This window comes from Scleropages formosus, chromosome 17 (genome assembly GCF_900964775.1).
Source record: "Scleropages formosus chromosome 17, fSclFor1.1, whole genome shotgun sequence".
Taxonomy (NCBI): domain Eukaryota; kingdom Metazoa; phylum Chordata; class Actinopteri; order Osteoglossiformes; family Osteoglossidae; genus Scleropages; species Scleropages formosus.
Window position 1 is genome coordinate 10877827 of NC_041822.1, and position 21682 is coordinate 10899508.

General features: G+C 39.9%; 1 protein-coding gene across 2 annotated transcripts in view; it reads left to right on the forward strand.

Annotated features, from left to right (window-relative positions):
* Positions 1-21682, forward strand: part of LOC108938540 (collagen alpha-1(V) chain-like) — a 90771-nt gene that overhangs the window by 16112 nt on the left and 52977 nt on the right. For both annotated transcript variants that reach the window (XM_018759125.2, XM_029259534.1), the window contains exons 2-4: positions 6831-6998; positions 13499-13712; positions 14074-14236. In XM_018759125.2, coding sequence (XP_018614641.2) covers positions 6831-6998; positions 13499-13712; positions 14074-14236 — 545 coding nt within the window. The remainder of the gene's footprint in view (positions 1-6830; positions 6999-13498; positions 13713-14073; positions 14237-21682) is intronic.

Consider the following 21682-nt stretch of genomic DNA (forward strand, 5'->3'; position numbering starts at 1 on the left):
TGTGCTGCACCTTTGAAGCTAACAGTTTAGAAACTACGCAGCTGCACCTTTAGAACACACACTTTATTCCCTAATGGACGTTCGCTCTTGGCTCTGCTAGTTTCCTTCATATGGACAGGATGTACTGCTCCGCTGTGGCTTCCAGACCAGATGATATTCCAGAAGTGCAGCACACACCCCAGCAAGCTCTGCCATATGGCCCAAAAGCCCTGCTAGATGTGAGCCCTCGTTGTGACAAAGGAAGAACATTGTGCCAGGTGTAATCTGAAATATAGTTGAGGCTCATCTCCACAAAGCAGTGCCATGGCAGACCTGTTTCATTCAGCTTGTCAGTGTCTCATAAGACAAGCATAAAAGGTGGCTTTTGGCCTCAACTCAGCTGGACTGCATGTTGTTAAAAGGGGAATCTGTTCCGCTAGCATCCTGATTGCCCATTTCAGATGGTCTGCTTGCTCTTTCTATACTGCATAACGTGACCATAATATCTGTGTCTACCCTGGATGCTTCGAGAAAGGAGTAGTAGATGAGTCTGTTGGTGGGTGTGAAAAGAAGTAATCTGCTATATACATTATGCCCCATGACTTTCACAAGGGATATATGGCACCTGGCGATTCATTTGCCAAGACCTAAAATATCATAAATAAAGTCAGGGACGTGTATGAAAACCTTGATGTGAAATCCCATCACACATATGCAATGCTAATGTTCAAAACTATACGTGCCCTAGGGTTTTATCTTCATGTAGTGTTTTATATTATGAACGTAACAAATATGCGTTTTTTTCATAACAAATTAAACATTTCGATGAGATGTTATGACCCAGATGAATGGTTTTAACTATATTTGTATTTCATAGTTAGAGCAGTTGCCTTCTTTTGGAAGAATACAGGTTTGAATCCTACCACCTGTTCTAATTACTCAAGGTACTTACCCTAAACTGACACAGTAATAATACTCTGCTGTAAAAATGCGTGCAACAAATGACTTACTATACAAATCTAGCATTGTAAGTTGCTCTGGAGAACAGTGACAGTGAAATAAGTAATTGTATTTCTAGATTTCGTGGCAGTATTAAACAATGCCATATGTCATGGTGATTAAAGCAGCTAGAACTGAAACTTTGTTAGGTAAATCCTTATCTGGTTTAAAGCCCACTGCTGTTTCCTCCAGTTTTATTAAATGTTCCAGTGTGTTTTTAGTAAATTAACTATATTCAAAAATTTCAGAATGAAACCTTTTTTTAAAGACAACAGTAAGAAGCCGTCTCAGTGTTAGACAAAATAAATGGTGCTTGTTTTTTCGTAAGTATTGAATCAGCCCCACCCCTGTGAAGGTGTGGTGGCACGGTGGCCTTGGCTGGGTCCTGCTCTCTGGTTGGTCTGGGGTTCAAGTCCTGATTGGGGTGCCTTGCAGTTGACTGGCATTCCGTCCTGGGTGTGTCCCCTTTAGGCCTGCATTGCCGGGCTGGGATCCGGTTCGCAGTGACCCTGCTTGGAATAAGTGGTTTCAGCCACTGTGTGTGTGTGTGTGAGAATCTGTCCTCCCACTCTGTTGAGTTCTATAATGTTGACACGAAGTACTATGTTAGTCTTAGACTGTCTCTGCTAGATATCCCAGTGATGAAACCTCCATACACCTAAAAAAAATCTACCACTATTATCAGATTCAGAGTGCCAATTTTAATATTTACATGCAAAACTGCTTTTTCCTGTGATATAGGCTGTAAAAATGGATAAGCTTCAAACAATGACAGCTAGTTTCTGTATTCATAAGTCCTACTAACTGGTGTAAATTACCAAATTTTGCAGCTGCAGCCTTCATTTAAATGCAGTTCCCACGATGCACACGACTGCTTTTCTCCGAAGGGCCAAAAATGTTAAACTCCAGGATGAGGTGTATTAAAGGAGACTGATGAAATTTACATTCTATTTAATGCTTTGATAACATGTTTTATATACAACTTTCTGTTTACTTATTAAATATTAAAAGTGGTTGACTTAGTATAGAGAAATGAGTTGCTAAATTTACTTTGCTCAAACGTTTTCTTTTTTGAGAAGGCATTTCGTTTGGTGTTCATTGCCAGAGGAAACAAAATGACCACTAATCCCAGTTTATAAGATAAGTTTGTTTTTTAAGACAGAACAGCTGCTTAAACCTGTGTTCATCTTACATGTAATGGCAGCGATTTAACTGAACTAGAAATGTGTAGTTAATCATAATCTGTTCTCTTGCCTCTTGAAGCTTTCAGAACAGCAAGAAAATTTTGGTTCAACAGCAGTTTTGATACAACTGTGACCAGTCATGGATCTTTAAACAGTCTGTACTGCAGATATGGTCATGAATTTCAATGGTCTCTGGAGGATGATGAGCTCCCTCTTGAGAAACCCCAACTGCCTGAACTAAAGCTGGTGAACTAAATTGCCCTTGTTCCTCCTCATTGCCCTGCTTTGGCACTCAGTGGGTCCTTCCCAACACCAGCAGGGCGGCAGGGCACCTCAAGCCCAGGAGCGGATACAGGATTCTTTCCGCCTCTCTGATTCACACATCCCCCTGCTGGGCACAGAATAACTAGGATAGTTATCTAAGCTGGGAGAAGACAGGCATCTGGCAATAAGGGGGCTGATCAAAGTTTTCTGACGACCTCCTGCGCTCCACTGGGCAATAGCAACACCAAGCGGTCCTGCTGCCTCTGGGTAGGGGGTAGAAGGAGAGAGACAGACAGACACAGCAAAAGTAGGAGAGGTCAACAGGACGGTAATGAGAGGTGATCTCCTTTTGGGTGTTCATCTCCTTTCCTAATGTTCTAATGTTTATAGTACCAGTCAAAAGTTTTTAAACCCTTGAAGATCCTGGATTTTTCAGGAGGCATTTGGTTTGCAAGTTTCAGCAGGAAATCATCAGTCATTCCTCCCAGCTCTTCTGTGGCACTTTCCAAAGATGTAACACGTTTGTGGGTTGCTTTAATTACATTTGTCTGTCCAATTCGTCCTACTCTGGTATTGCTGCTCCATCCTGGTATTACCCAGACACACGCAGCTTTTTTATTCGCATTTTGTGTTGAGTAATAGTAAGATTGCTAAAGTGCTTCACCTGAAAGATACTTACTAGAATCTTCTGTATCAGGCAATCATCTCTGTTGTCTACTGTTGTCACCATATTATGGATCTGTCAGCAAAGTTTCTTGCCCCAGAACATGTGGTCAGTTTGTATGAAACAGGCATTTAATCCAGGCAAATCAGCGCAGCCGAAAGGCAGCACACAAATCAAGACAGCTGCTTCTCAGCAGGGCAAATAAGTAACTGATGAAATGGCTTCAAAATGTTGGAGGTACACTAAAATTGGGTGCAAGTACTACAAAGGGGGTATGGAGTTTTTAGGTGAAAGCTGATCTCAGTTAATTTTTCCAAGGAAAGGAAGCATAGCGAGCATAAAAGAGCAATGTTGTGTCCAATTCTGCTTTGCAGGTGTTAAGTAGTCCTAGAAAAAACTATAGAATTATCTCCAATTAATGTCATTTAGTCTGAATGAAGCTTCTTTTTTTTTCTTTTTTAGGTATTTTGTCCTTTGTGGTAATAGACAATGTATTGGCCTTCAGTCAGATTCCTGTAGCTTTAAAGCAATTGACATGGAAAGAATATAATACACATGCAAATATGGAATTGACAGTCCTCAGTTCGTTTAGATGATAGCGGCAGTGGTAAGTGATGAAGATGCACAGGATGTTTTCTTTGCGCAGTCCAGCTGATATAACAAGACACAATTAAAGCATTATAAACAACTGTTATGTTGGCTAAACAAACAATGCCATATGTCACTGGTTTCAGCCTTACTGCCAATGTGCATTCTAGTCTTCCCCCAGTTTCCATGTGGAGTCTGCATTTTGGTGTTGGAAGTTGGTGTGAAAGCAAGGAAAGCACTTGTGAAGATTCTGACCTGAAATTTTTACAGCTGTGTGGTGCCCCATGTGGTGAGGGGAAGTGAAGGCTTGAAATCAGGATTACGGTTTTGGCTCGATACAAGTCACACCCGTACATCTGTGGGAACGTAGGGAATTGTTTGACAAAAGACAGCTGCTTCTTTTCAAACTGGCCACCTTACTGACCTATATTTAACGGCACTCCGGCCACCATTTCTGTCTGCAAACATTTCAATAACTACGACAGCTAAGAGTCAAAGGTTTGTTTTGTATATTAGTGTACAATTAAGTGGGTGTAGATCTATCTGACCGATTGTTTGTGCAATACATAGTTATGTAATTCTCCATCTTATAGGTTTTTCAGTGAGGAAGAATGAAAAACTGTGCTTTTCTTATCCTTGGATTTTATGTAACCTAAAGCTCCTTTATGATCAGTCTCTAATATTTTTTTTAAAAAAGTATTTCTTGTGATTTTCCTTATCTGTAGTGTTATTTGTATGTGCTGCTGATCACTGTAATCCCTCAATCTTACCTCAGTGCAGACAACTTGGAACCATAGGAAAATCTCAGCCTCAGCTAAGCCGTATGCCACACTTATGCAGTTGTGTGCCATAGTTCAGACTGAAAGAAATTAGAATTTAAGAAGTCTGTTAGACTTAAGCTAGTTAGGGCTTGCGGACTCTGTTAGGGCAAAATAAATTGCAGTAGTGTAATAATGTATTCCTTGGTGAGCCTTCGTTAAGGACACTCAGCCGCCCTCAACACGGCTCTCCAAACAACTCTTGCTGCAGCAGTTGTGTAGAATCTACATTATTTAGGTAGCAAAAGGGACATCTTGTAGTGTAGTAGTAAGAGCTACTCTCTTTGGACCCAAAGGTCACTTGTTCAAATCCCCCCTTGAGCTATTGCACCCTCAAGCAAGGTTTTTAGCTTAAAGAAATGCTCCACTCAAATTGCCCAGCTGTATAAATGGGTAAGTAGCTTAACATTGTGAGTTGCTTTGGAGAAAAGTATCAGCTAAACATATAAATGAATCTCATACTCAGAAATGGATGGGTAGGTGAAAAATTACAATCAATGAAGATGTTGCACATTCTTTGGCCTGTTCTCTCACTTTCATTCTGAAAGGGATTGTAAATGTTCAACAACATTTATTGAAACCATTTTGTGAAATCTTTTTGTGTACTTTGATGTATTTTTATGACATCTGGGACAGATCACTTATCAGGAGCCATTATCGGAACTGGGAGTTCTTCGTGGAGTACTGTTGTTTACTCTACGGATTATATCTGGTTTTTACAGTTGCCCACCCATGAATTGCTGTTCATTCTGAAAAATCCTTTCATAGCCTGAGAATGCATTAATAAAATTTAAAAACCAGCAATCACTAAAAGTCCAACAATAATGATAAAGTGCCTCACTATTTGTGTTTTGTCATAAACAACACTGAACTTGTTATTAGATGTGGTTAGATTAGGTCTAACAACTGCTTGTTTACCCTTTAATCAATTTTTATGGTGTAAATTGAGTAAGCAAGATTAATATTATGAGCAATAAACAATAAGGGAAACGTGTAGAGTTCTATTTCACAGCTAATGTGTGTACTAGTCTGTGAACAAGGAATCTTCGACCAGCTAAACTTGCTAGGATTTTCTTTGCAAGTTCAAAAAATGTCTTTTAATGAGAAGAAAAATAAAAAAACATACAGTATATGAATGAGTGTTTTGTAAAACAGACAATTTGTAGAACAAATATTTAAATACCAGAGGCCAGGTGTAGTTCATTTTAGATATAATGTGTAATGAGTGCTGTTGACTGGTGCGCTCATTCAGTGAGGATTTGCCCAGCCTGTGCTCTTTTAATTATGCTGACATTAACATGGCTGAGTCTTTTAATGACTTTGAGACTGGAATTTATTGGGAGGTGGTGAAAGCGCAAAAATTCAAGGGTGCTTATACTCCCTTAGGATGCACACGCTGGTTCAGAGGGGTAAAGAGTGGGGAGGTGGTGAGGGTAGTGTTGAAAGCTTGTCTGTCTTCTGTGTGTGGTCTTATTGCGATACTTGATCCAGGCTACTTGTGTTTGGTTCAAACAGCTGCTCTTTTAGGATCCCAGCAAATGCCTTTCCAGTTGCACCGCAATGCACAAAGAATTTCAAAAATGCAATCTGGAGAGGAAAATGAGGTTTAAAAAATACGCCGCAGTTTTTTGTTCTTCTCTCACCCTTTTTGCCAGTCCCTTCTTGCAGTGTGATGAGGGTGTTCCTTCCACATACTGAAGGGACAGGTCCGCTATGGAAAAGGCTATGCTTTGTTTTATGAGGCTCGTTGCTGGCAGGCTGTTTTGTCACCCATCTGCCAAAGTGTAGGTCTGAGAAAAACCACATGTCACAGGATGATACGGTCGAACCCCACGGGAACCCAGAGGCCCTGTTGTAGGCAAAGTTAATTGTACCCCTGTGGCTGTGACTATGTGATGTGCCATTGGGAGGTCAGTGGTGGTGTTGGTTGGCCATGTGGGAGTACCCCAACACTACAGAAGTCTCCTCTCTGGCTGAAGCAGCACAGGTAACTCATTGGTGACCAGTAGTCCTGAATGAAGCCTGTACAGAAGCTGAAAGCCTGAGAAAACACTAATAACTGGAGAATCTGTGCCATCACAGAAGCATCTAAGAGCCTTAAAGAATTTTACAACGAATCATTAATTGGAGGAGGAGGAGGAGGAGGAAGAAAGCATGCATCTTGATTTTATAAGTGTCAGGGTCTGAAAGAAATTCTATGAGCCTATAGGTGGATTCTAAAGGTTCAGATGTAGAATAATGAATACAAGTGACAGATACATTATGTAATTTGATTTAGTTGACCTGCATGTTAAAATGATACATTTCTCATATCTTTCTTCTCTCCTCTTACAGCGGAACCTGCAGATCTCTTGAAGATATTAGATTTTCACAGTTTACCTGAAGGTGTAACAAAAACAACAGGTTTTTGTGCACAAAGGAAGTCCTCCAAAGGACCAGATGTGGCCTATAGAGTATCCAAAGAGGCTCAGCTCAGTGCACCCACCAAACAACTTTACCCTGGTAAGTTCTCAAAATCCTTTGGAAGGTAATACATTATACACAACCCTTTCAGCATTGTGTTCACTTTTAAGGTCTGCTCCACCTCTGCTATGAGTCTTCAGTCATTAATCTAATGCTCAACTCAGCAGCTTATTCCAGGATAACATTGTGTGATGATATAAGAACATTCTCCATTGTAGTATTTGAAGTGAAATATATGCACAATGTGTTGCATGTATCTGAAGCACAGAATCAAGCTGTTTTTTCAAGGGCATTGCTCATGCAACATAGAGAATAGCTCTTCAATATTCTTGCATGCCTGTAGTGATTTGACATCTATATACTTAATACAGTATCTACCTCAGTACAAAGGGGGTTATAATTTTTAATTTAACATGGTCAATGTTCAGCTCTTTTTTTAATTACCGTAAAAGAAAAAATGGATATGTTGCACTGTACTTCTGGGCTTGGAATCATTTCAATGCACTCCTTCACCACATGTAATGAACAGATTGCACGTTCAGCTGCAAGGAACTGTAGATTTTAGTATTTTGTTTCATCCCTTAAGTGTAAAATCTGGTAATATTAACAACCACACACATTTCTTTGTTAAGTGAATTGAAACAAATAAATAAGTTACAGTATAATTGTTGAAATGAATTTGTTCATGTAGAAAAAGAACCTTTTTCTTTTAAGGCATCATTTATGAATGCACTGATTTTTTTAAATGATACAGCTACTGCAGTGCCCAAAAGTTTCCGGAGGATTTTGAACAGAATGTGTCAAAGTGATGGAAATATATATCAACTTCTGATCAAGCTGTTTGTGTTTCAACAAAACCGAAAAGCTGTAGGAGATTTATACGTAACACACCTGTGCATTTGTGTTATGTAAAAACCATACTTGTCTTTATGTTTTTTGGTAAAAGCATTACAAATATTGCCACTCTCCAGCATTTAGAGGTGAAGTAGAACACAGTTGTTGTGAATTATATGAAAAGGATTTTACAAAGCAATCTGGGAGTGGAAGGACCAGCTCATATTGCATTTTGTAATTTCTCCCATTCCCTCACTTACTCCTTCTTTCCCATTCTGATATTGTAGCCAGATTTATGACTATACTCATGTTTATGAGACAGTTGAGACCACGGAGGCTGTGCCTTGTTCTAATACAAGAACAATATTTAATTATGTCCTCTGAAAAAATGGCATTCATATTTAATTATTTGTAAATGTGTTTCTTGGTTGATGTGTATGTGCCAGACTGAATAAGTATGCCTTTTACGAGGTCAAAATGCAGGTGATGTGCTACCACGCTGACATCAGCTTTTCATTTTCTCACACTTACCTGGTAGAATGAATCAGCCAACCAACCAACCAACCAACCAACCAACCAGTCTGTCTGTTATTCATTTCAGTTAAATTTTTCGTCACTTACAATTATTTGCTGCAACAATCAGCATTGAAATTTAATGTTTTTTCTTCTTTCAACATGACGTTCTGTGTTTGCTTTTTTAAAAAAAAAAAAAAAAAAAACAAATAAGAATGAAAACCAAACATTGAAAGAGCACATATGAGACTTGTGTTTCAAGACATAAAGTATGTTTAAAAATGAAGAGTTTTCTCTTAAGAGATGAGAGACCACTAAATCTGGATGCCAGGCCAGGAGGAGACAAAAGATTACTTGTGCAATTTGCAAGTGTTTTACAGGAATATGGTAAGCATCTAACAGGTATGTAAAAAAAGAAAAAGGGGTATCTAGAAATCATACTATATTGGCAGTAGCTTACCCCCAGAGCAGCCCATTATTTTAGACTCAGTTGAGACTCTTTCTTTCAACTCTACACAAAAGCTCTTCCATCCAGGGTTTTTTCCCCTTGCAGCACCCCCACTATGTCTCCCAGCCCTCTGTCTTGCTTCATGAAGTGAGCTCTGGTTACCTAAATCAGCGCTGAAGCAGTAGGCCGCGGACTTGAAGAGACAGTCAAAGGCAGCGGGTAATGTGATCCAAATGCTTTATGTTATACAAGCTGACAAGGGCTTGATCCCTCTCTTCACAATTCCTTTAAAGCTGCATACCCTTGGCATTCATTCCTTCAACCATAATGAGATTGCAAACCTCACAAATGCCATGCAACTTGTAAATGGGTTTATAAATGAGGTGCCACCCCCTTCAGAGGGACTGCTGCTATTTACCAGCTGTACCACACATCATCCCTGCTGCCTTCTTGGGCCTCAGTCTTTGTCAGTCATTTTAATTCTGCACTTCTGTCCAGTTCACCATATTGTAGGTAGGGGATCTACTTTCGGTTAATAATTAGAAAAAATTTTCACTTAATGTGCTCCATGAGCACAGAGTGAGATCATTCAAGTTTATTATTTTCTTCTTTGTGCTACTCAGTAATAGGCTTGTCCAACCCTCTGGTTGTAATTACTGGTGAGATCCCCTTCCTTTTGCTATTTTACTCCATGGAGACAAAATGCCTAAGTTGCTAGAAAATAGAGCCTTCACAGCAGAAATCTATCTATCTATCTATCTATAAATGAATTCATATATAACTGTGTTACTTAAGAGTTTACTTTCAGAACATTTGGCCAAGTTGTTAGACATAGCTATAAACCCAGCTGCAGTGGCCAAAAGTTTCCAGAGGATTTTGAACAGAATGTCTCAAAGTGATGCAAATATATATAGTAGTTGTATAGTTTACAACTAAATGTCTGTTAACAGTATAGCTGGCAACCTTGTTTAAAAAGATAGACATGTCGAGTGCTTAGTTATTCAGCCCGTCACAGAAGTCCCACACTGCTTCCACGGCATGACAAGATTACTTTAGATGAATCGGTCTGGGGGGGTTACTACAGAAAACTGTGTTGGTGTAGCATACCAATCAGATCAACTTTGGTCATGTTAGATTAGGTTAAGTTAGTTGGATTTGGTCAGCAGTAACTGGGCAATGTCCGGAAGATGTGGCATACCCCAAAACTTCAAACTCGGCCCATCTAATTAAGAAGACAGGAGGGGAATCAAAATGGCTTTTCAGGCTAATTAACTGTTGTCATATAGTTGTTTTTTTCCAAATCCCCTGATGCGCCACGGAGCTGACAGACACCGGAATCCACTCACGTGGCCCCACGTGTGTCTGTAGGGAAAGAGGCACATGTCTGTGCTTTTGTGGAGTCTGTGATGGAGAGCTGCCAACGGCTGCTGTTGCGTGCTCCGTAAAAAACGTGTAGGAGAGGAAAAACTGAGCTAAGCTGAGTGCACAAAAAAGAAAAAAATCACTGAAAATCACTTGAACTCCTTGAACCAGACGGGTCATTATTTCCCACAGAAAGCCTTTAAGAGAAATTTGCACAGAGAAGGCAATTTATCAAAGTGAAAAGTTTTACTCCCTTGTATTAAGGTTAAAACCTTATAGAAATGTCGAAAATTAGATCGTTATGTCTTAAATGTGATCGTGAGCTTGTAGAATTGTGCTTATTATGCTTATCTCCCTTCTGTGTTTAATGGGTGAATGGTAGATGTGCTAAAGCAGATGCTGTACGCACGTAAAGATTTCCAAAGAATACTGGTTCGGTGAAACTGGAGATGTCTTACGTGGCGAATTCTCTATACCACTAGTTACAGTTAAGAGGTTCAGTGAAGCCTTGGAGTCATATATTTGAAAAGGCCGCTGTTTATACAGATGGCAAGAAGTGCTAACAGAGACGGTACAAAGTGAGACCCCAAATAGACTCTCACTCTCATTCAAACTGGAACACAGGGATTCCTTCTTCTTCACTTCTTTACATGAACAAACAAGTCCAAAACTGGGGAAAAAAACATGGTGTTGGATATTATCACTTAAGACTGCTGTTAGTTCACTCAGGCTGAAAAAACAAGGCCTCAGAGAGGAGGTGTGGAGCAGTTTCCAGGGTCATCTGGATCTTCTGGACAACTCCTGGCTTCTGCAGACATTTCCCCAGTGTGAAAATAATTCTTTCAAGCATTCTGCAGTTTTTATATTGATCGCAGATCACTACTACTTTACTTTTGCAATGCAACATTACTGAAAAGGATTATTGGTTCAGATGTTTATTCATTCATTATAGGTATTCTTACAATATTTTACTGGTCAAATGGCAGATTATTGCTTTTGAAATTTCAAGGGCTCATTGGAACATCACATTGCCAAAGTAAATTGAATCCCATATCAATTTGCTGGTTACCTGGGCGAGAACAGCGGAGGCATAAAAACACAGGCTTGCAGCAGGAAAATACTGACAAGAGCAATTATCATAGTATAATGGGAGTCTCACATTCCATAGAGGCTTTCTGATAACATCTGCAATAATGGCAGTGGGTGTCCAGAGTGCAGTGTCTGACATTTAAAACCCAGCCTTTTATTGCCATTGCCAGCATCTCAAGAACAGGCAGCACTCTTAGCCAACCAGATAAATCTTAACCCATCAAAATACTCCAAGGTTTCATTTATTTATACATGCAATTTCATTCTTTCTGACAAAGATAGATCATAGGTCACCTGAGGCACTGAAGAGTGGAAGCAGATAGGAGAGTGAATTTTAAGCACAAGTTCATTGATGATTATATACAATCTGTTGAAAAAACATGGATATTTTATAGAAGTGCTCCATGCTTTGCTCAGTATATTTCTTCAAAAAAAATTAACTCAAGAATTCCAGAAATTTTGAATAGATAAATTTATTGGAAACGAAGGAGCTGCTCTTAGGCATTTTGCATTTTACGTATTAGTTTGTGGGGGGGCGCGGGGGCGCGGTGGCGCAGTGGGTTGGGCCGCAGTCCTGATCTCTGGTGGGTCTGGGGTTCGAGTTCCGCTTGGGGTGCCTTGCGGCGGACTGGCGTCCCCTCCCCCTCCGGCCTTACGCCCTGTGTTACCGGGTAGGCTCCGGTTCCCCGCGACCCTGTATGGGACAAGCGGTTCTGAAAATGTGTGTGTGTGTATTGGTTTGTCAGCTTAATGAAAATAAATTTTTCCAAGAAAAAATAAAATATTTTGAAAACTAAAAGCTAATGAAAAGACCAGTACTTTCTCTGGGACTCAACCTCCTTCTATGCTTCTCTCCATCGCTCCCCCTTGTCTGCTCAGCTGCATAACTCCTGACGTGTGATGCCCCCCTTGCTCTATCCCATTGCCTTATGTTGGTTATGAGTCTTGGGAACCTTGTGACTGGCTGGTAGGTTGTGGAACTCTGTGGTCCTAAACGTGTTCTCTAGACTCCTACATTCTTCACCCTATAACCGCAGTGGAGCCAAGCCCAGCCTTATTTTCACCTCCCATTTTTCCAGTCGGTTGGGGATATCCCACAATTCCCTCTGCTAATTACCCAGGGTGCCAAAGGGAGACATGAATAATTAGCTAACAGAGGAAGTCAGACCACACAAAAGGATTTTGTTGGGTCAAAGGGTAAAAAGAAAGAGCATTTGTGTTCCTCTACACAACTCTTCACAACTTCATATGCATGAAAGTTCAAAACAGTTTGTGCTCTGCTGTTTTATATGCCATATGGTTTAGGTATCTGTCAAAAATATCATTCTTCCACGAAAAATGTATAATATATGCCTTTCACCAGGTTATGCTGTTCTCTGTCCTATTGTATAAAAATACTGTCTTTAAGTTAAGAGGAATATAATTTTTTGAATGGAAACCTTTTAAGGAAATTGTTTACTCATGCAGAATCCATTTATTTTATCGTATCTAGACAATATTTAGAATTTTATATATCCCTTCATCAACGTGGTGTTTACTAAATTAATATTTACATTTACAATATTAATATGTTTCTGTCAGCAATCTGCAGAATTGTGTTATAAACAGTCTAAAAATCACATTTTTATGGCTGATGATTGCGGTTATTGTATTTGTTTGAAATTTTAGTATGTACTCTCATGAGTTTGAGTACCATCCAAATACAGGCTGTGGAATAATAAAAATATTACAGACTGCTGAAGTAAGCCTGTGGACATTTTCCACAGAATGCCTTACAAACCAAAGCTCCAATGAGTCTGTTAGAGGGATTGCACCTTCCTTTCGTTAATATATTTTTAAAGGGCGGAACCTGCTGTCTCAGTGGAAAGTCCTTAGCCATACTCAGACGCTGGAAAATTGGAGAGAACTTTTGTGTGGCTTTGTTGTTCTTGCAACTATTTGTAGACAGCACTCTTGCAAAACTTGCCCTTTGAAATCCTCAATGAAAAAAAAAAAAAAAAAAGAAATTCAGTTATCCCTGTTTTTTGTGACCTATGTTAATCCTTGCTGATCATGTCTCTGATGTTGGATTGAATATGACACAACTATCTGTAAAGCAATGTAATGCGTTAGTTGTTTTAAATGGCAATTCTCAGCACATCTCTTAATATGCTGAAAAAGATGGAACGTAAGTGGGAGTCAATGTATTCACAATGCATTCTATGCTATTTACTCAGAAAGGGCTGTCTACCGCTACAGGATGAAACTGAAATGAATAAAACTTTTTCATTTAAAACCTCTCCTTGTCCTCCAGTGGGTGCATTTCCTGAGGATTTCTCCATCTTGATGACAGTAAAGCCAAAGAAAGGCAGTCAGTCCTTCCTGCTGTCCATCTACAATGAGCAGGGCATTCAGCAGGTGGGAGTAGAAGTCGGACGCTCACCTGTCTTCCTGTACGAGGACCACATGGGCAAACCTGGGCCGGAAGATTATCCTCTTTTCACAGGTGTCAATCTGGCTGATGGAAAGTAAGTAAGCCAGCTTCCAAACTCGTAGATCCCGCTATTGCTTTTCTTCTCTCATGTTCGGTTCCTGTATTCTAGCAATTAAATGTGATGATTGAATGTCTGTTTACACAGAAAAAAAATTATAGGTGGAGGTGCTGGTTTGTTTCTAGACTTGTCAGCCTAAAATTCTAAGAATACTCATTTTCGTACCTGTACAAAATGTTTCGGACACGTAACATTTCTTATGCTTTGTGTTTTGTCTCTAGGCATTTTTAAACTTGAAATTTCTTAACTGTCCTTAACTGTAGCTGTGTTTTACCTCTCATGTTTTACATGTCTTGTTTGGTAAACCTGTGCCAAAACTTCCGGCTTCCATTGTTAGGTGGCATCGCGTAGCTTTTAGTGTACACAAACAGACTATCACCCTGATACTGGACTGTAAAAAAAAGACAACCAAGACCCTAAGCAGAAGCCCACATCCCACCATTGACACCAAAGGCATTGTAGTTTTTGGAACCAGGATCCTTGATGAAGAAGTATTTGAGGTAAGCTCATTATCTGTTTTTTGTATGGTTCAAAGAATCCTGCCCCATAAACCTTCTTGTTAGTCATGTGCCAAGCTGTACAGGTGATTTATTCTTGCACTTATTTCTCATGTTTAAAATGAATTTGATATTTCTGGCAGAAAAAGGGCTTGAGTTGGTACCATTTGGTTTGTAAGTCAGACAGTAATTGCTAGAACCATCCAGAGGAGATAGAGATGTGATTTCTTTAGTCTGCCTGTACCTACTGTTTGAGCTATCTCCAAGATGTAGCCCTCACTATATGTCTACATATGAGTTCATATCCTGCCACATTCTGGGTTTACATATATAACAAGATTTCTCAAACACGTTGAGGCACATTGTAGAAAACTCTGTTCATCCACAAGGATGGTTTAAATGTGTGATCAACTGCCCACGGCAACAGGTGTACCATGTGGCTTCTCCCAGCCTAAAGATATTGCAGCGTAGAGGACCTTTCTTCCCCGTCCTCTGTTAGAAGCAAACACATCTGAGAGGTCCCCTGAGTAAACGGCATTGTTGCTTCGTTGTTGCCAAAGGAGACCAAAAGGAGTGAATTTTGACTCAAAGCACACAGTGTGGCACCAGTGTCCTCCTGAGACCTAGAGCTGGGCGACTGCACCTTTTAAAATAATTCATTCAAGAAGAGTGAGAGTGCCTCTGGCTTCCATAGCGTTTAGTTACTGTTAACATAAGATCAGGGACCTTGATGAAATTTGTTAGTATGCACTTACTTACAAAGCAAGTGGCTCAATTTCTTGACCTGGCTTTTAGGCCTAAACTGTAACTGCTGCTCATCTTTTGCCTGCATGGACTATACACAGTAGGGTCTATCCGAATTTAAGGGATCACTGTAATATTTATTAAACCTCTATGTTTCACATATAAAAATTACCCCTTGGAATAATGTCAACATTATGTAACATTTACATCTATTTTTCTAGCTATAATGGCATGGAACCTTGAGTGTTCCAAAACCAGTGGTCAAGCCAAGAAGACGACTTAATGAAAATGATATTATGACACGTTTAAAACTGAAAGAAAAATGTGCAGATTTATAAGCACTAGTATTTTTCAATTTAATGAATCATCTGGTTTACTACTTTTGTTGAAAGCTTTTGCTTTCATAATTTAAAGTTAAGAATAATTCAGTAGCAGCTTTCTGGGTGACCTGTATTTTTCAGGCTGAACTTTTGACTTGAATTTACAATTTCTTATATATCTTTAAATTTTTTTTAAAACAAAACATAGAGATATATCTCTGCGGTCACTGTCCAACAATAAACAAATGACAAAATGAATTCCTTATGTACTGAGACCCTGTCCACAGAATGATTTTTTTTTTCTACCTCTATTGTGAAGTCAGAATGCCAGCCAAGCAATTGGTACTTATAGGCACCAACACAGCAGGTGTCATTAGCCACAGCTGTTTCGAAACTTGATGGTTTTATTGTATGGGGTCATAAAACAATCAAGCTGCTGGAGTCAGGACCAAAATACTCTCTTTAATAATGTGTTTTTATGTTTGATGGTTTGCCTCAAGTGATCTACATTTTTACCACCAAAGTCCACTTTGTGTTCATCACCTTAGGCTTTTTTTACTGAGTCATTCAGCTGACCGTTAGAGAGCTCCTTCTGAGCCTGCAGCATTTTCTGGAGTTTATATGCAAAAAATACCTATTTTACTTCTCATTTATTGATCTTTATGGCTTCTCTCAAACAACTTCCCCAATTCAAGCCAATGCTACCAGCAGCTTTTTATAAGGTCTTGGTTTTTTCAGCCATAGCTTGGAAAGTTTGGGTAGGCAGACAGATTCTTTAGTGAAGAACGTTGGTGGGAGTTGACTTTTAAGGTGAGTCATTGTCGGGGGAGACACACAGACTCACTCTGGAAAGGCTCAGCTTTTACTCTCTGCTGAGCAGCTGCATGCTGGAAGCTTGGTGATATGGGAGAATATGCCACATAGTTTCCGTATTAGGTTCTCCATTGTCTCCTTCCTCTGTCTTGTGGAGTTGATGATTCCTTCTGAAGTTCTGTGGGGGCCTTAGATGAAGTCCACAGTCGAGGCCAGTTAAACCAGAGTGTCGGACAAGAAGAGATAAACCTGACTCGTTGTTTTATCATGACTCATGACACTCTCGTGGTTGTTGTTTGGAAGATTTATGGATATAGAGGATGGATTTTGGAGTTATTAAAGAGTTTGAAGTGAGAGAATTTGATATGAAAATAATAAAGATGCTATCAAAGGGTGCTGATAATATAAGGGAGAAAAAACATAATGCAGTACTGCTTTTATCTAGTGTTTCTAAATTTTAAATAATACCTTTGTCGTATGTGAATCGAATTATGAGTTGTAATGTTGGGCAAACTGCCATGATGTGTTCCAAGGAAACATGTTGTTTTGGAGCTCCAAAGTGCTGTAATGGTTTGGCTTATGACATGGAGAACCAGAGATGCTTGTGGTTAATCCTCGTTACATTTATCACTCCTGGACATGGATTCTGGGGTGTGTCTTCTTCCCTGCATGTTGTTACCATGTTAATTACTTTGCCATTTATTATACCACCTTTTTACTATTTTGTGAAGAAAATAATATTGGCACTGTTATGGTTTGTAATAGATTAGTATAGCAGTGTTTTTTGTGTGGCATGTATATGTTGAGCAGATTATTTAGAACTGCATGTGTCCTTGAGTGTCTACAGTCAGATCATCTGAATTCAACAGTCAACAGCCTAAAGACAGTAGTTCTCAGCAGTCCAAAGACATGTTTTTCGGGTGTACTAGTGACTCTAAAAGTTACTGATAGTGTGTGTATGTGAGTGTGCTTAACTGGTTTCTAGATGGTCACTTCATTTTAAGTAATATATCTAAAAATTCGGAGTAATTTAGTGCCCATCCAGCAGGTGGAAATAATGTTAAAAAAAAAAATTCTGTTTGTGGTATCTAACATAGATTGAAGGACAGTTGCTTAATATAATAACGGCCCTTATTGGAAATGGATTGTAGAAAGCATTATAGGTACCCTCTCATCTACCAACCATATCCAGTTTTCTTTTTCAGTCTTTGAAAATCTTCCTGTATCCCAAGGAACTGAAAACCAAATATTAGTTATTGGCGTGATCTACCTGAATTGAGCATGAAGAAAAATTGTGAGATATTTTGCCTCTGTAATGAACAGCAGATCTTTGGTTTATTCTTAAATTTAGTAGTAACCTTACTTTTGACCTATCTGACAGCCAGATTCTTAACCGCAATTACATTATTCTAAGGTTGCTCCTTCAAATTTCAGGAGGACCCAGCCTTTGTACCATTTAATACAGTACTTGATCCAAAATGCTTTGTGCATCTGAGTACCTGTATAATAGCTTAAGACAGAAGTGCCCAATGTGTGGCCAGGGGGGTGCATGCAGCCTGTCACTTCATATATTGTGGCATCCAAGAACATTTGTAAAGTTATTAGTATATGCTCTACTTACTAAAAATAATATACATTTTGTTGAATCACTTGATAGTATACTTGCAGTTAGACGCACAATACATTTATTCATTTAGCAGACACTTTTCTCCAAAGCGACTTCCAATGAACTCTATATAGTGTTATGAGCCCATACACCTTATTCACCAGGGTGACTTAAACTGCTAGATACACTACTTACAATGGGTCACTCATCCATACATCAGTGGAACACACTCTGTCCGTCACTCACAGACTATGGGGGAACCTGAACAGCATGTCTTTGGACTGTGGGAGGAAACTAGAGCCCCCAGAGGAAACCCACACAAACACGGGGAGAACATGCAAACTCCACACAGACTGAGCGGGGATTAAACCCACGTTTTCTTGCACCACCCAGGTGCTGTGAGACACCAGCACTATTCACTGTGCCACCGTGCTGCCCGGTACACCTAACTAAACATAAAGACATTTAGGCATGTAATGTTCAGTTCATCACGATCTGTGATTTTCACGTGCTGCCTTCAGATCAGTTTTTAATAATGACTGTCGCCCTTTGTCAAAAAAGATTGGACATCTATGCTGTAAGACATTAAACTGTGACATATGTTCAGTGAAATGGTCTGGTGAATAACTCAATGAGTTAAGTAAGATTTGGTATTTCACATGAAAAATATGTAACAAATACTTGAAATGCAGTCAACAAAGGCACTTTTAATTAGATCAAAAACAGCTCTTCTTCAAGACACATGACTACAGAATTTTTCTCTGCTTGTCGACCCCTCCCATAATAAGTTACCATAGGGCTGCAATAAACAGTGAATGTCTTCCAGATGTGTTCTGCTGTTCAGCCCACAATGTCAGCAGTGTTTCATACATCCATCAGTGCATCACATAGCCAGTTGAGCTTCGGAAAAATGTCAGTTTGATCAAGGTACTGGAAAGAAAGGCGTTAAGGTTTTGTAACATTTTTGCAGTGGTTGCTAACTTCTAGTTGTCAGAGTCACGTGGCTTTTCCAAATTTAGGGCCTATTTGAAAATAAGGGTTGATGGTGTGAACTCTGCTCAGTGCATGGACTTAAAAGAAGACAAAAAGTGATATTAAATGTCTTGTATAATGGTGTTTTCGCAGATGAAAAGTGAACTAGTGGAACTTGTGTTGAGGACTGAAAAAGTGTACAAGTTCATTGGCCATGCTTACAAGGGAACTTGACAGCTTGCAGCTGAGAGATATTGTGGCCAGCTTTCCCTGAAGGCAAGAGAGGTAGAGGTGAGCAAAATCTTGGTTGGAGTGCTGGAAAGAGTGAGGGTCCTTCATCGCCAACGCACACACACACAGACACACATACACCAGACACTGATGCAATGCTTGGACTGGTTGCTGTAACACATGGTACTGTGCAGAATGTTCCTAATAGGGGAGTGCAGCCTGGGAAAGGACGAGCTCAGCACATGGCACAAGTGCACTATGCTCATCTTTCCTTGGCAGTGCCCAAGTTTGGGTGAAAAACTCCAGACTCCAACAGTAGTCTTACATTAAGCAGCTCCTTACTGTGAAAGTTAAGATAATCTCTCTTCTGGTTTCTCTTGCCTTCTTACGTTCTCTGTTGAACTGCCCACAGTATATCTTCAGCTTTTTGTCTAATGTTTGATTGGTACTGCAGAATTCGGGGGTGAAGAAAGAGCACATATCTGCATGTGTGTAGAAGGGGATGTGTTTTGTCTGGGACCATGGCCAAATGACTCAAGGGAAAATCCTGAACAGATCCCACACACACACACACAAAATGAACCACACCAGCTTGCTGATCCACCATTCAGCTTTGTGTGCCTCTCAGCCTCCATCTGAGTGCAGATGTACCTTCCAATGCAGATGGAGATGGGGCGGGCTCTCCTTATTCCATCCATGTACCCCAGCCTCATGTCCAGACAAGCATGCTGTGGAACTTCGCTCGCAGTCTTGTTCTGTTTTGCCCACTTTTCCTATTTTGACATTGAGATTTTAATGACTTTATTTATTTATCAGCCTTTGGAGCAACTAATGACATCTTACTTTGTCCCATGCATGTAAATCAAAACAGCTCTACATTTTTTCTTTTCTTCATAAAACTATGCTACCCTTGAGTAAGGAACTTACCCTGAAAATGACTCACATATAATATACACAGCTGTACACACACTGGCTGAAGCTGCTTGTCCCAAGTGGGGTCATAGCAAGCTGGAGCTTAACCTGGCAACACAGGGTGAAAGGCTGGAGGGGCACACCCAGGACAGGATGCCAGTCTGTCACAATGCACCCCAAGCGAGATTCGAACCCCATACCCACCAGATAGCAGGCACAGGCCAAACCCGCTTATGCAGCTGTATCTATGGGTAATTCACTATAAATACCTTTATTTATGTTGCACTGGAGAAAATATCAGCTAAATGAAAAAAGGGCTTTCATTTTAAGTCCCTAATTATAAGAGAATACCTGAATTTATATGTGCTATTATGGATTTCAGTGATAAGTGTTTCTGTTGAGCTCACCATGTTATTGCATGTAATAGTTAAGACCAATTAGAGACACCTCTGCTGTCATTTTCTTGAAAAAGGTTAACTTGAATTGGCTCTGGAAGCAGCCAGCTGTGTAAATGGATAATGAGCAAAAATGTGAACTATGTGAGTTGCTTTGGAAAAGGGCGTTGGCTAGCCACTAAAAAATATCCTGAGGAGGAAAACCTCATACAATCTGTGTGCATTCTCTATGCCGAGAGGCATCAAGATCATGTTATCGCTGAGCAAACTGGAGAGACAGAAAGTCAGAGCTTCTCCTGGGCTTAAGAGAAGGCCTGCTCCTGGAAGTCTTTAGTGTGGTACATCTTAGAGTCTGTGGCTCAGCAGAGCTGGGACTGTTAGGGAGTCCATGATGGGTGTCTTGGCTGCCAGCACGCCGCCAGAGCCCTCACATGTGTTCCTGTCCGGAAGATTGCCACGGCCCCCACAAATACAGGTGTTCTTGTCTTCTGGGGCTTGACAAGACATCTGGAATGCTAGATGAATTTCCTGAGGGGGAAGAGACAAAGCAATCCTGTTTTACTTAGGGATTATGGGAGAGAAGCTCTAGACTGCAAGTTTGGAGAGGTCTGCTCCACAGCCTGAAGATTATGTGACATGAGATTTTGTCCATATTTATTACAGAAAAAAAAATTGGGATAATTAATGATTTTAAGTTTCCAGAACTGTAACCTCCAACTTAATAAATCATTATGTAACAAACATAACATATTAACTTTAACTTATCCCTCAAAGGGTGTGGTGGTGCAGTGGGTTTGGCCGGTGCCCACTGTGGGGTGGGTCTAGGGTTCGAGCCCTGCTTGGGGTGCCTCGCGATGGCCTGGCATCCTATCCTTGGTGTGTCCCTTCCCCCCTGTGTTGCCAGTTAAGGCTCTGGCTTGGAATGAGCACTTGTGGTGAATGACATGACACATTGATCACTGTATTGGCTTTCGTATGATTTTTGTATTTCACAAAACTTAAGCATGTCACATAATTTGTTGTTTACATGACCTTTGAATTAATGTGAAATATAATCCTATATGGCAAGCATAACACAACATTGACTACTCACACATAGCTGAACAGAACTTTTGTTTATTAAACAGTTATGAATGTTTCTTTGAGTTTTCATGACTTGTCATGAGCATATCTGCCCTTATGAATGTGTGTAGAAGGCCACAATAACATAATTGTAAAATTATTTATTATGTTATATTAATGCAATAATAAATATACATATAGGTTTACACTGTCATGATTAGTTGTAGGCCTTTGTTGAAGTTCAGGAGTTTGGACTGCGTGGGATAGTTAGCAAATGCAAATCCATGTTGGGTGTAGGATGGGGCATCTGAGGCAAGGCAGCACTGGATGTAAAATTGACCTCACACTTGGAAAATATGGTGAAGAATGTTATGTTTGGGCTTGACCTTTTAGA